The sequence below is a fragment of the Simochromis diagramma genome, unplaced genomic scaffold (genome assembly GCF_900408965.1).
Source record: "Simochromis diagramma unplaced genomic scaffold, fSimDia1.1 OVJJ01000303.1, whole genome shotgun sequence".
In the NCBI taxonomy this organism is placed as follows: domain Eukaryota; kingdom Metazoa; phylum Chordata; class Actinopteri; order Cichliformes; family Cichlidae; genus Simochromis; species Simochromis diagramma.
In genome coordinates, this window is record NW_024386791.1 from 191,842 (window position 1) to 206,930 (window position 15,089).

At 39.7% G+C, this 15,089-nt stretch overlaps 2 protein-coding genes across 3 annotated transcripts in view; one reads left to right on the forward strand and one right to left on the reverse strand.

The window, feature by feature from the left end:
* The window catches only part of LOC120728585 (semaphorin-4E-like), a 16,416-nt gene continuing 1,327 nt past the window's right edge, over window positions 1-15,089 (reverse strand). Inside the window, exons 2-15 of one of the 2 annotated variants that reach the window (XM_040023602.1) lie at window positions 10,367-10,466; window positions 5,489-5,634; window positions 5,256-5,318; window positions 5,049-5,144; window positions 4,011-4,110; window positions 3,803-3,913; window positions 3,517-3,665; window positions 3,229-3,404; window positions 2,106-2,256; window positions 1,792-2,014; window positions 1,594-1,712; window positions 1,269-1,435; window positions 1,142-1,191; window positions 118-1,008 (exon numbers count right to left, since the gene is read on the reverse strand). In XM_040023602.1, coding sequence (XP_039879536.1) covers window positions 509-1,008; window positions 1,142-1,191; window positions 1,269-1,435; window positions 1,594-1,712; window positions 1,792-2,014; window positions 2,106-2,256; window positions 3,229-3,404; window positions 3,517-3,665; window positions 3,803-3,913; window positions 4,011-4,110; window positions 5,049-5,144; window positions 5,256-5,318; window positions 5,489-5,634; window positions 10,367-10,460 — 2,145 coding nt within the window. In that variant the 5' untranslated portion in view covers window positions 10,461-10,466 and the 3' untranslated portion in view covers window positions 118-508. Of the gene's footprint in view, window positions 1,009-1,141; window positions 1,192-1,268; window positions 1,436-1,593; window positions 1,713-1,791; window positions 2,015-2,105; window positions 2,257-3,228; window positions 3,405-3,516; window positions 3,666-3,802; window positions 3,914-4,010; window positions 4,111-5,048; window positions 5,145-5,255; window positions 5,332-5,488; window positions 5,635-10,366; window positions 10,467-15,089 lie in introns of those variants that run through there. The other variant, XM_040023603.1, reaches the window with a different exon arrangement.
* LOC120728587 (serine palmitoyltransferase 2-like) overlaps window positions 13,079-15,089 on the forward strand; it is a 20,481-nt gene continuing 18,470 nt past the window's right edge. The window contains exon 1 of the mRNA XM_040023604.1: window positions 13,079-13,530. Within this exon, the coding sequence (XP_039879538.1) occupies window positions 13,372-13,530 (159 nt within the window). The 5' untranslated portion in view covers window positions 13,079-13,371. The remainder of the gene's footprint in view (window positions 13,531-15,089) is intronic.

Here is a 15,089-nt window from a genome sequence, read left to right on the forward strand (position 1 = left end):
CTTAAACTGTGATAAGCAAAATTGTAGGAAAATTTTCACGTAGGTCATTATGCAGACTTGTTTTTCTTACTGGAAAAAAGCAAAAACAAGAGTTTTTCTGTAATTTAATTGTTTTTCTATTATTTAATTACTTTGGTTTAGTATAAATGTAGCAAAAGCTGTGAAATTTAAAAAATTAAAAGTGAAGTCAAGATAAATTACATAACATTCTGCCTAATAGATAAAATACACAAACTTCAAAGTCCATAGGTCGACACTGGCCCTGTTTGGCTCACAAATATGACAACAAAATATAATGTCCAATCATTTTATTGAATCACTGTATTTTGGAAGAGGTAACAATTTCAGTGGGTGTAATGATGCTGAGTTTGGAATTCCATGACTGTTTTCATATGGTCTGTTTTTTATTTCCTTTTTTTGCATTAAATGTAACAAAGGTAGAGGAGTAGAAGAAGAGACCGGTCTGAGATCTCACAAACACTGATGCTATTGCCGGTGTCCTTTTGTGCTAGCATCCTTCCCACTTTGAAGCAGACCTTCCTCCATGCATCTTTAACGTGCTTGGTTCCTTATAATTAAAAGGCCTCATTTGGTTGTTGCAGTTCTCGTTGCCACGTCGAGTGTTTCCTTTTTTTGACTTTAGGTATCCAATCACCATAAACACAACTTTGGAAAATGAGACCAAGGAAACAACAGCAGCCATTATGCAAACAGCAGCCCTCAGGTTCGTCATAATGGCATCAGTGTCGTGAACCTTAACAAGGTACTGAGCAATGGTTTTTCTGTGGACTCTGCCCTTCACTGCTTCTACTGTCTCACATCTGTACAGTCCAGCATCAGAATAGGAAGGTCTGATGATCAGACCCAGACTCAATACAGTGAATTGTGGACCAAAATGAAGGACGTTGTGAGAAAAGTACCAGATGATTGGTAGGTTGGTGTCAGGGGAACATGGGAGGAGCTGAGATATGTTGACGTTGAAGTAGACAGTGACAGGTTTCTTTTTTGCTGAGGGACAGATCAAACAAAACAAAAGCTTTTTATATCTCCATGTTGTTGTAAATGGTAAAAATTAGTGATCTGTTTTTGTCAGCCTGCACTTGCTTGCACTGCAAGAGAATTCCATGAATGCTGCACTTACACTCAGAGGGTGGGCACATCGTGATGTCTCCATTACTGAGACTCTGAATCCTAGAAGGAGGGAAAATGTTCATTTAGTCCAGAGCTTAGCACTCTCCCTCTTTAGCATGGTCAGTAATTTGGCTTACATTGATGAGTTTGATGCACCAAAAACCGATGCACACTGGCTTCTGATCTGGTCCCAGCCACAGTATGGATCTCTGGCAAGAAGGCAGTCATCACATGATGTGTAGCGGCTACAGTCTCTAACATTAATCTGAACAACTGCATTATTGGTGCCACTGTACAGATGGCCCTACAGGGAAAAAACAAACAAACAAAACGAGTTTACAGCCATCTCTCTACAAGCATATTTAAATTACTACTGCTCAGAGCTGAGTAAGACAGCTATTAAACTCAAGTTAAAGATTTCCCAGCTTAGTTTTGCATTTGGACAAAATGAGTGAACCTTACAGTCTTGGAGGAAAGCTGCAGGAAATCCACAGGCTGAGGCTCTTTAAACAGCTGCAGCTCCTCAATGATACGCCCGCCCTCACCTTCAAACTTCACCGCCTTTTGCAGCCAACCAGTATCTGTGGGAAAGAGAAATGAATCCATCATGGAGCTTCATCTGTCAGTGTGATTTTGTTACTGGCATGGATGAATGTGCACCTGTGCCGATGAACATAATCAGGTGCTGTTGTCCATCCAGTGACGTGACTTGGTCCACTACAATGTTCGAAAAATGCGTCATTGGCTTGAAAAGCAGAGGCTTGCCAGTCATTGGTGTAACCACGCCCTCCATCAGAGGGTGGTTCTTTACAAACAACAGCGTTGTGTCTGAGAGGCTCAAAGAGCTCGTCAGGCCGCTGGCACGCATTTCGTCATCAATGCACTGAGTATATGACAGAAAGCAAGTCAGATTATGTTGTTCTTTATTTAAAAGGAAAAGTCAGTTAATATATAAAGTTTGGCTTAATACTCACTGAACCAGGGTAGGGGGATGGCTCCTCTCCTGTGTATATGTCCCAGTTCCCAGTATCCAACTCAGTCAGAAACCTCCCACTAAACACCTGGTTGATGTCTGACAGCTTGTATGCACAGACAGCAGAGTGACTGCAATCACAGGAGGGCTCCCTGCAACAGATACAAAAAAATCCCTACAGCATATATATATGACTGCTGATGCACTGCTTATACCTGTACTTGGTATTTGTTTGCAACTTAACACAAAATGTTTTATCTCAGAAAATAATTCTAATATTTCACTTGAAAAAGCTGAATTCAATTTATTTTGGTATGTCTCATTTTGTCATGTAATGACAGCATGCACTTGAGCTGTTTTAGCCCATATTAACCACATTTTCCCTGCAGAATTGGAAAATGTTCATAAAAACAGACTCTTGTAATGTCAGGAATGCTTGGCCACCTTAATTTAGTGCTACAGAAATGTTCTTTGAAGCTGTTAGGTGTGGTTGGGCCAATTATCCCTCTTCAGTAGTTCCACTGTGGTGTCATTCTCTCTCTTCTTCATCTCTTTACATGCACCCTTTACTTAAATCTCTAACCCTGATTCATCAGTAAGTAGGGTTTTCTATGATCCGCTGTGAATGGAGATACACCTTCACCCACTGGACTTGTTTCCTTTTCTGCTAGCTAGTTTAGAGATACTAGACCTATGAGATAATTATCAGCCAGCTTGTGGTATCTGTTGTTGTTTATTGTCTCTTGTGTTTGTTCACTTTTACTCTGCCTTGTGATTTAATCCTGAGATTATTTACTAGGTGGCTTTGTGACAAACTAAAGAAAGTTCTAAGAGAAACATGGTGCACCACCATATTTCTAGCAGTGAACAATTGCTGCAAGCTATGATGAGATGACCTGAGCTGTCGTGCAAGATTTTGATTAAATTAATTCACTTTGACCTAAAAATGGCACCATTTATATATTTATCTGGACATCCATCACCCAGTCGCAAAAATCATTTAATCAAACTACACTGGAACATTGAACAAAGGCTCATGAAGTCATTACAGTACTGTTGCTTTGGTTTTATCAGTACTGTACATGCAAAATAATGATGCTATAATACAAATTAACACAGCTTACGAGTTGGAGATGAATGTGGCGTAGAAGACGCTGTTCCTCCAGTCATTCTCGTCTGAGAGGAGAAAAACATCCTGGACCAAAGATGGTGAGCCAACATCTCCAAATGGACAGCTCAGTCTGGCTTTCAGGAAAGAAGTCCACTTTTGTTGTAGTGTCCTTTTGCCCCCCAAGTCGCTCTAAAACCAAACACATAAACAACTGTAACATTTGTGCCATGTTACAAAGACATTTACTGCACACGAACATGGCCTTGATATTTTCTTTATCAGATGAGTTTACAGTAGCTACCTTACACACACGAGCAATCCTGGACACTGGGATGCTGCCGTGAAGTTCCTCCACAGCATTTTCATAGAAGAACAGAAACACGTTGCCATCTTCACCCTTGCTGCTATTTTTGCTTGCTTCAATGAGGCTTATGGAAATCATGGTGGGATCTGGGTCAAACCATTTACAATATGAGATCAAATGGTTAAGAGTTTTACAAGGTGAAGCTATTAAGGTCTGTCTCAGGTATCTGACACCTTATAATGAGGTACATAATTGGGTTACATGTCCAGAAAGATGAAATTACCATTTAACCAGGAGCGTTTTAATTCAGTCTTGACAGGGTTTAGTCCGAATCTCTGGAACACCGATTCTGTACCCAGAAAGTTTGTCGAAGCAGCAGAGTACAAAGTATCACCTTTTGAGTGGAGAGGAAAAAGCTTTAGCTTTCTGGAATCTCATCTTATGCCAGACTGATATTCATCAAAGGAAGAAGAATACATACAGCTACTCACCATCCATAAAGGTCGCAAAGCGTTGGTAGGGGTCAAAAGGGATTTTCCCCCGACCTGTTTGTGTTTTTCTTTCCAAGGAGAGAGTTCCGTTTGTTAAAGTCTGTTAAAAGATTAAATCATGTTTAAGGGTCTCACGTTATTAATCAGTGTGGACAGTGTTTTCACTACATGCTAAACTTTCCAAAGTACTATAAGCTGTTACAGTAATGGCAGGGTTTGGTGTAGTATTGCATTTTCTTGTCATATTTTTGACTTTTGTTTCTTGTTTTCATTTTTAGTTTTTCTAGCTGAGTTTTTGTGTTGTTATTCAGGTGCACACATTTGTTCTAGTCTCCCGTGTGTATAGTATTTGTCCTGCTGGTTTCCTCATGTGTCCTGTACTTTCTCTGTGTGTGATTGTAAGTAACAAAAGTAATTCATTTCATGCCAAGTGAACTAGCATGCCTTATTCATTTTCATGCCAAAGGGTAAATAAAAAAAATCGAAACAATATCTCTGACTCTCTATTACTAAAATACCTAATTATGAACTGTAATAAGGTTAAATAACCTTGTTCTGCCAAACCTTTTTTTAATAGCCTCCGATTTCATCCAAAGATCACCAACTAGCACTTAATTTTATATTTCCTTAATAAATAAATCAATAAATATAATGCTGCAAACAATATGACTGTTTACAATGATGGTACAAACAGTTAGGCTAAGATTATCTACAAAGCTATTTAGCAACCATAGTCCCTTCAGTCCCTGAAGTTTAATATTTTACTGTTGAAGATGTACAGTAATAAAATAAATCCCACACTATATAAAATGGTGTCTGTTTGAATATTATGCGTTATTTCTACTAAATTGTTAATTTGATATATTTTTGCTCTGTTGCTCCAGCTGCAAATTGAAACGCAAGCCGATGCTTGTCTTTGGAAATATATTCATCATCTCTTTTTCCATTTCGGATATTTTATTTTCCTGATTTAGTGGCATACCTTGTCTTTATGTTTGGTCCTGTGTATTCTAAGTTTGCTTTTACAAAGATACTTACCATATAGTCACACACAGGGTTGAAAGCGTTTGTCCCACACACAAGCATTTTACTGTCCTCCATTGTGTGCAGGGTCCTGATAAAGTTATCACATTCCTGTTGGAAGACCATACAAAAATAAAGGAATAAAGTCCCAAACTGTAAGTTGTGTTTGGGAGTGAAAACCTCCACGTAGAGCTGATAATATTTGCTAACTTTTTACTATACCTCAGCACTCTTGCCCTTCATCTGACAGAGGTCTTTATCTGCAGAGCTCACAGCCCATTTATTCTGGAAGAAAAAACTACTGGTAATGACCAAGACTCTTTTATGTTTGACAAGCTTCTTATGGTTCTCTGTTTGAGTATTTTGAAACATGCAGATTAATTCTTTCACATTAAAAAGGGGTCGCCATTCTGAAATAGAACACAGCGGTCTACTCAGACAAACAAAGATCATACCTCGCTGGTCTGTTTGGTGATGTCATCCAAGCTAAGGGTGAGCACTTTCCCTCTGGCACCAAGGACAAGCTGACCAATGTCTTCTCTTACCATCAAAGAGCTCAAACTGTCAAAGCCAGACTCTTTGAACTGTTTCAAGTTTATGTCTAGGGCAGACAGGTGGACAAGGAGCTTGAGGTTATCATTCAAACCCATGCATTTTAATAATGTCCACTTTGATGTGTTATGCTGTGTAGTCTATCAAGTTTTCAACAAAAAATGCATAAATGCCTGTTTTATTATAACTGTGTGCTTTGATTTAGAATATTCTTAATCATATATATTGTAATATATATGTATATCAATGCTTTGTCGAAGGTGACCCTACAAATATTTGCCTAGGTTAGGTCAAAAAGCTGAAATTTAGCTGCATAATAATGGTTATTATTATAATAATAATAATAGTGACATTGCTCCAGAAACCAATTAGCATGACTGTTAAAGCATGATGGTGTATGCAATGGATTTGAAGGAGAAACAAGAACCCTTGACACCTAAAGTGAGGGGATCCAGTGGCTCTGATATGCTCTGGCATGATGTGGGTGCACTGTTACCAAAAATAAAAGGTCACTGCATAACAATACAGGATTATTCTGTGATAACCTTTCATCATGTGATGAAATATTACAATCGTGATAGAACTGGTGTAGAGCAAGATGACAGCCAGTCTATAGACACAGCGCTTCAGATTATAAAGTGCTGTGGAAAAAGTGTCCGCCCCCTTCCTGATTTCCTGTTTTTTTTTTGTATGTTTGTCACACTTAAATGTTTTAGATCATCAAACAAATGTAAATATTAGACAAAGATAACACAAGCAAGTTGTTTTAATGAAGGTGTTTATAACAACATCCAAGGAACTGCAGGTCCCACTTGCCTCAGTTAAAGTCAGTCAAGACAAAAACCACTGCTAAGCAAAAGGAACATACGAGTAAAGGCTCATCTCAGTTTTGCAAGAAAACATCTTGATGATCCCCAAGACTTGGAAAAATACTCTGTGGACTGACCAGACAAAAGTTGAACTTTTAAAAGGTGTGTCTCCAATAACATCTGGAGTAGAATATATTTGTCTAATATATGCTATGTTATGTTATATTTGTCTAATATATGCTATGTTATGTTATATTTGTCTAATATTTACATTTTTAAATTAATTTTTAAATTTATTTAAATCTGTGTGACAAACATACAATAAAAGGAAATCAGGAATGGGAATAACACATTTTTCATACCTACTTATCCAATCACCAAATCTAGACCTGGACTGAAATGTTAGGCAGTGATCTCTGCCACCAACTTTAAAACACCAATATCTTCTGTTAATATCTTCCATCTCTCCAGCAGAGCTCCTTTAGTGTTGAAGTACCAAAGGTTTAGGATCAGGATAGCTAAAAAATAAATAATAATAATAATAATAATAATAAATTATTTAAAATATTTTATATTCAGGTTAGCTGTAGCTTCAGAGTCCAAATGCTTTTGGGGGGTGACAATAAATATATATATATATATATATATATATATATTCAGATCTTGCGTTTGGAATTATTTTGGTTTTCATGTGATGTATGACCCTGAAGGTAAGCGCGTCATGGACTAAAGTAAAACAGTATGTTGGATGTGCCACGCAATGCTCAATTACATGGGTGGGAACTGTGTTAGCACAGTTAGCTCATTAAGGTGTTGGCCATCTAGCCCCATGCAGGGGTAGCTTGTTAACGGAGATTTGCCGTGTTGTGGCGTTAACGTCATTTCAACGAGATTAACGCTGACAGCACTAGTGGGAACACAACGAATATGACTGCACATTTACACCGACATCATCCTAGTGCAAAGACAAGTGGAAGCAGACAAAAACAACAAGCATGCATGCTACAAACTTTACCCGAGTCATTTAGACAGCCGTTAGCACATGATTCTCCTTATGGGGACCTGATATGTTTAATATTGTGGCGAACTCAGACAACGAGGAGACGGAGGTGTCGGTTGGGTCTTGCTTCGCGCGTGAGCTATGCCATGGGAGCACAGGCCGTTTATTGACATCTGCAGAAGAACACTGCTGCTAGCTATGGCACACGTCGGACCGCCACCGCAAAATAACAACAACTGTACAAAGAGCGCCTCGACCCCTAAGGACGAACATTCACAGCTGCGTCACCCTCATGGAACTCAAACAACGAGCTACACGGAGGTGTCGTTTGGTCTTGCTTCCCGTGAGCTAGCCAGGGAGCACAGCCGTTTATTGACATCTGCAGAAGAACACTGCTGCTAGCTAACTGCTCGGCGCGGCAACCGCACAGCAACAACAACACACAGAGCGCCCTCTGACCCCGGAAGGACACACCGTCTCAGCGAGAAGGCGTCACCCGTCACTATGGCAACATAAACAAAACATAACTGTACAAACAGAACCCCGAACAGCCCTGACCCGCTACAATATGCTACTGAGAATATAGCCCAGAAGAAGCGTATAGTATAGCTTTTATTTTGGAAAGAGCCATTTCTCTGTAATAAACGCTCTTTTCCAAAGATGAGTGATTCCTCAATCAGATACAGGTGTTACCGCGTCAGATCCGCGGCCCCGAACCGTAGTAAGGAAACCTCTGGCAGTTACTTGAAGGTTCCGTAACTGACTCGTAGCCGGCAACAGCTTACTATACAGGTCAACTCCGCTAGCAAAAAGATCGAAGGAGGCGTAGGAAACTGCTTCACCGAACTTTCTTTCTTCTCTAAGGCACGAACACCGCGTACAGTGGGCTGAAACAGTTTACTCACAGCTAGCATCGCCGACACAACTCTGGCTGTCGATGGAGTTATTATATTCCTTTTATTTATTTTCTTTTCGTCTCTTCTGTAGCTAACCGTTACTTTTTCCCCCTTCTCCGCTCTCTCTCTTCACACACACACACCAGGCAGTCCCGCTACACACACCCCGAATACATTTCCCATCAGGCTTCATCCTTAAAGGGCCATGCCTGTAACACAGGGCTTGCAAAATCGCTAGCCCGACCTCCCGGGGCTAGCGATTTTTCCAGTCGTACTACCAAAATCTATCTCTGCCCTGCCCGTCGGGCTATCATAGGAAGGAAAAATATATGTCAATGCTTTTGCATTCTTTCGGAAATGTAGCTGGGTAATTATGTCATTGGCATCGGTGAGCCACTGTCAATATGTGACATATTGAAATCGCTTTTGAATTTGCGCTTGTTTTTTGCTTTCACTTTGCAAATGTCCAGGTGCCTTCTTTTGGCACACCGGCCGGTCACGACCGGCGGGGGAAAAGTCACTCGGGTCAGAACATGGGGTGCCACCATCATCCCACTTCTGACACCAATGTGGCGAGCTCAGACAACGAGGAGACGGAGGTGTCGTTTGGTCTTGCTTCCCGTGAGCTAGCCAGGGAGCACAGCCGTTTATTGACATCTGCAGAAGAACACTGCCGCTAGCTAACTGCTCAGCGCGGCAACCGCACAGCAACAACAACAACAACACACAAGGCGCCCTCTGACCCCGGAAGGACACACCGTCGCAGCGAGAGGGCGTCACCCGTCACTATGGCAACATAAACAAAACATAACTGTACAAACAGAACCCCGAACAGCCCTGATCCGCTACAATATGCTGCTGAGAATATAGCCCAGAAGAAGCGTATAGTATAGCTTTTATTTTGGAAAGAGCTATTTCTCTGTAATAAACTCTCTTTTCCAAAGATGAGTGATTCCTCAATCAGATACAGGGCTTGCAAAATCGCTAGAGAGCGACAGCACTGATTGGTGAGTGATGATAATTTGCGCACCAATTCCTCTGACATCGTCTTATCAATCGTTAGCTTACTATGCAAACATGACAAGTGAAATCTCCCGCAGCAAGCTTAAACATATGAGAGGTTGGGACTAGTCATTTTAAGAAAGGCCCCCATTAGAAGCCATGAGAAATGCAAGAAATGCATTATTGCTCAGTCTGCAATATCTTTCCCAGAACAAACACCAATTGCAAATAACATACTAAAAATAAACCTGAAAAATTTGTTTAGAACAGCGTACTATGTTGCAAAGAGTGAACTACCACTGGCAAAATTTAGCAGTCTTTGCAAACTTCAAAAAGCAAATGGCCTAGATCTTGGTTCCACTTGTCTCTTACCCGTGACTTCAGCGGAAATTTCAAATTCAGGATCTGACACAGACTGATTCATGTCCTACACAGTTCTTACAAGTTCATAGAAATTTCTGTTCAATTAGAACCAAGTATTTGAGTTGATGATTGTAATTTTTATACAATGTTGTAATTTGTTTTTCAACAATTTTTTGATTAATGTTTTGTTTCCTTTACAATATTATACTTTAATGTATAATATTGTAAAGGAAACAAAACAGGAAACAAAACATCAATCAAAAAATTGCTCTCTTTTTTATTCGGGCTACTTACATTTATTTTGGGCTACCAAAAACTGAAGAGTCCCTGCCCGAAGGGCTACCAGGGATTTTGAAATTTTGAGAGCCCTGAGATATATTTATTTTTTTAAATTACTTTTGTTTCAGCAACATTAAATTTAAAAACTGTACTTTTGAGTTAAAATATATATTTATAATTTTAATAAATGACAAATTAAAAAGGCATGAACATTTTTTTTTGTATCGAAAAAATATCGAACCGTGACACCAAAGTATCGAACCGAACCGAACCGTGAATTTTGTGTATCGTTGCACCCCTAATATATATATATATATATATATATATATATATCTCACACTGCATAGTATATAAAATAATTTGCTCTTCATTAGTCACTGTGTACTGCTGTTAGGCTCTCTTTCAAACTATCATGTAAATAAGATGTCTTACCTTGGAAGGGAACGCTCCTGCGGGGTGTGTTGCTTGATGCAAGCCCTTCACTCATGACGAGGAAGCAGTAAAAGAATGTGATAGGATGCGTCATCGTAACCTATCAGACAGGGAGAATAGCAAAATGGCCATCAAGTTGAAATGACACAGATTAGGTCAAACGTTCAGTGTAATGCATGCTGCTTATTTCCCACTGGCACGGGAGCTCATTTCGGAGAAGAAAATAGTGAGGAAATCACAGTTTCTGTTGTAATACATAACCATCACATGCTCACTGCAGTTGCTGGTGTGTGGCAGCCGAACCAGAGGAATCACAAATGCTCCACTACCATAGAGGAATCATTGTAATCACATATTTGGAACTTATTTTGATTATTTTTTGCAGGTACATGCAGTTACTGACATCAATAGTGCAATGCAGAGTGATAGTCTAAATGGTATACCAGTGTCAGGGCCTTGGCGCCATGTTTGTCCAAATGAAATCATTGGGGAGAGACAAATGACGGACAGAGAACATTAGGTCATTAGTGGCAATAATGAGCATTTAATTAAAGCCATGTGTTGTTTCCTTGTAACCATCACTCAGGTGCAATGCACAGTCCGAACACTTATAATTAGAGACAGGGCAGATTTCAAAGTAAATGAAAGATATCAAAGTATTATTATTATTATTATTAATATCATTATATTGTCTGGGTCTTCAATTAGCAGCACCCAAACTCTATCAACATTTTCACTGACATTTGTTTTCCTGACCCTTTACTATGTGTTCCTGAGGCCATCAGTCTCAGGTCTTCAGTCTTTATTTTTACACAGCAATTTTCACTTGTTGCCATTCCAACCTTGTGCCACAAGAGGGGGTAGCTAGACTGTATTTTCAGCAGAAATGATGCAGTCACAAGGACAGTGAGTCAGAAAGGTGGTTTGATGTTTAACTCGTGATCTTGTGTTCTGAAAGCCTTTAACAGGGCAGTGCAAAGACATGAATCCACAAAGAAATCTGAGAGAACTTGCACCACCTTTTATCTCATATTAAGTGGATGATTTTTTTTAAGACTTGTGAGCATGTTCATGTTTCTATTTGCACACATATGACAAGCTACAGTTCCATAATTAGTTAAAAATCTGATACGACACATAAGAAGATTGTTCCATATCTTTTGTCAAGCTCATTAAAGATTTCTCTGCAATTTGTAATTGTGTTTATTAAATCTGGGGCTCTAGTGGAATAATAAGCAGCTTACTTAATGGGAATATTTGCTCCTGTGCCAACAAACAGAATACGTGCCTGAAGATATGCTGTTCAACCTGAACTCAGACGACTGGGAAGTGTTTTCAGATTTTTCTGTTTGTCACTGTGTGTGATGGACTACAGACAGATGTGACATGTGAAGGAAGGATAAACACGGCCAAGATTCAAGTTAAAGTCTAGTGTTTTGTTCTTTTTTCCATCAAACACAGAGTTTTTTCTTGTTTAAAGAATGTGGTGCCATTTGATATCAAACCATCTTGCGCTTGCGACGGCATAATAAGTACCTCCACTAAGGAGGGGATGTATTTTTCTGGTAGCATTTGCATAAGTGCATGGGTGCAGGCATGTCATTCTGTCTGTAAATACAACAGCGGGAGAGGTTTTGAATGAATTCTGATAAAACTTGGTAGGAGTGTAAAGTAGGGTCATGTTAACAAACCACTGAAATCTGGCTTACCAGGGTCTTTAAGGTCAAATCTATGATTTATTGGAAGAAAATTGATCCCAAAAAAAGTTTTATAACTATAAACTGTGATTTTTACAAGTGCACCGTATAAAGGTTTAAAATATTAGGTCACATTTGACCTCTGACCTCTCCTTCAAGGTCAATAGATTGATTTCAATGTCAAATTGATATTAAACATATATATACATATACACAACTATTTAAAACTATGTTTCTTGCATATAGGTATACAGGGAATAATTTGTGGGGATTCTAGTGAAGCTTTCATAAAATGTCTTTTTATCTTCAAGACTATGCTCAAAATTCTACTGCCTTTAAATATCATCTCACATTTGACCTTTGAGTTAACATTTACATTTCACCTTGCTTTTCTGTCAAGTTGACCTGGAAAGTATATATCTATATCTTTAAAGATAACACATAAGATAAGATAACTCTATAGAATAGTAGTATATCATTATATCATAACCTCAAGTTATTTATTTACAGTTATTTGCAAATCAATACCTATTATCTACATAATGTTTATATTCAAAGTGCAGTACTATTTCCAGAGAATAAGGTGCCTTCACATGTGTGGACTTTATATTAGAATATTGAGAATAATAAGTTTTAGGGGTAGGGTTAGGGGGTTAAAGTCACCCTTGACTTTCTTAACTTCTGTTAGTGTTTTAAAGCTGCTTTGAAGTTTTCAGTTTTTCTTTCCCTGTTTGGAAGTACTGACGAAACGGGATCAAACTATGGCTATTTGACCCCCTCATGTTTTTTTGCGGGGAGTCTAATCATTTCAAATATATTGTGAAATATTAACACTTTAAGTTTAGTCTTTAATTGTATATAATTTCTGTAAATCCTCCTGAACCTCATGTACTTATGACTAATTTGTAATATTTTATTTATTTATTTTAAATGACATCAAAAACATCTGTAATGAGTTGTAATCAAATGTACATAATTTAAGCCACGCCTCTCTGTAGACATTATGGCCCCGCCCCCACCAGGACAGGCTTCGGTTTACGTTGGTTTACGGGGCGTTGTTTTCCGGTATTGAGTATCTAGATTTTCAGGTTACACAGGGAGTGAGCTGTGAGTGTGATTGCTGTTCGTGGGTGTGATTGCTGTTCGTGGGTGTGATTGCTGTTCGTGGGTGTGAGCGTGTCAGGGAGTTTGTAGTGCGTGTGTTTGTAAACGTTCACTGCTCGGATACTGTCACCGCTTTGCACCGCGGGCAGGCTCCGTGTTCCTACATGCAAGTTACTGTGGCAGCTCCACCATTCCTGCCCAGAAATGACCGAAAGCCCCGAGACCAAAGCAGCCGACGACGAAGTGTGTCGGCGGGTGAAGAACGGGCTGAAGCCGGAGAGAAACGGTTTGGCAAAGAGCCTCTACCCCCGCCCCTGCCATGAGCGGCCGCCCAAGAACCGCTGCCACACCGCCGAGGAGGAGGTGAGGCCCGGGATGGGACGGGTCGGATGGGTTGGTGAAGCCGGGGAAAGCATCCACTCTGTGGACTCGTGACACCGAAGGATGCTGTTAAATTCCCGTTATTATGATAAAGTCCTGTGGTGTTCGGGTATGACAGCTGACCGAGTCCTGCTGCTGACAGCAGTCTCACAGCATGCTGTCATCGAGTTCTGATGTTTCCCGGCTCATGTACAAAGTAAACGCCGAGCTCCATTTTTTTTTTTTTAAAGTCCACTTTAAAAAGTTTCAGCTTATTTGTCAGGTTAGATACCTCGTTGGACTGTGAATGCTATTTTTTCTCAATGACTTACAGCAGCGTTTTAATTCCCCATTATAATATTTGCGCCAAGCAGACTTTTTAATTTTTAAATCAAAGTCTAAACTTTGTCAATGGCTCATTGATGCTCTCCAACCCATTTTAAGAGGAGTCCAGGTTTGTGACTTTGATCAGAGGCTCAAACTGGGAATGGAATAACTCCAGACAATGTGAAACAAATCTAAAACTCATCCACTCAGTTGATTGTTCTTTAGGGAGATTGTTGTGTTTATTTCGTGCAATATGTCAGCTTTTTCTTTCTGTTTTAGTTTTAAATCTCGTTCTTTGGCTCTGTTCATCTTGGCTGCACTTTTCTTTCACTTGCAAATGTTTGGCAGTAAAAGTCTGGAAACATTTCACTTTCATGAAGCGGTTGGCTTCCATTTGCAATCCACACTGAAACTGTGATGAGTTAGTGATTAGGGAGACACTGAACCAGTGCACCTGTTCACTTCAAACTGTCCGCTGAGACTTGAGTGCATGCTGCAAAACAGCTCTTCCCAAATAGGCTAATGAAATTTCCACCCTTGGGTGCATCTTCTGTAGCTGGCCCAATTAATAGGCCTCCTCTGACTGATTAGGTGCTGCTACACACATTGGCATTGACGATACAGAGGATTTTTTTCCCCTGTTGTTTGAGTCAGATTAATATTTCTTGAGAGGAAAGTAATCCCAGTTTTCTCCAGCGTGTGGTTCTTAAGTAAAATAACGTGAAGCTCGTTGCTGTTTATTATCTGATTATTCTAGTCACTAAAGAATTTGGTGCAAATTGCACAGAGGGTTTCTGCCACACTTGCTTTTCAGGCTAAGAAACTGAGTGCCTGCTGACTAAACCTCAGCTGATTAGGGTTCATGCAGATGTCAGCGTTGCTATTCTGTAAGGAATTTGAGGGGAAAGGCATGACCGGTCACATGCAATGCCCTAATAGCCATGAGCGCGATAGGGAATTGAACTGCACAGTGCCTGTTAGGTTTTGTTGTCTATCTGATTACTTATCAATATGTAGAAGAAAAAACATTAGAAAGCAAATTCTATCTGCTCAAGTTTATCAACACAACCTTCTCCTCCCTTATTTGGCAGTCAAATCATCGCTCTCCCTGTTTACTTCCCTGAGTACAGAGCTGAACCAGAACGTAATAGTTTGGTCTTATCTTCCTTTTTCATACAGTCTGGCTTTAAATAAGTACCTGTAAGTGAACCATATAAATGTCAGCCAATAAAAAC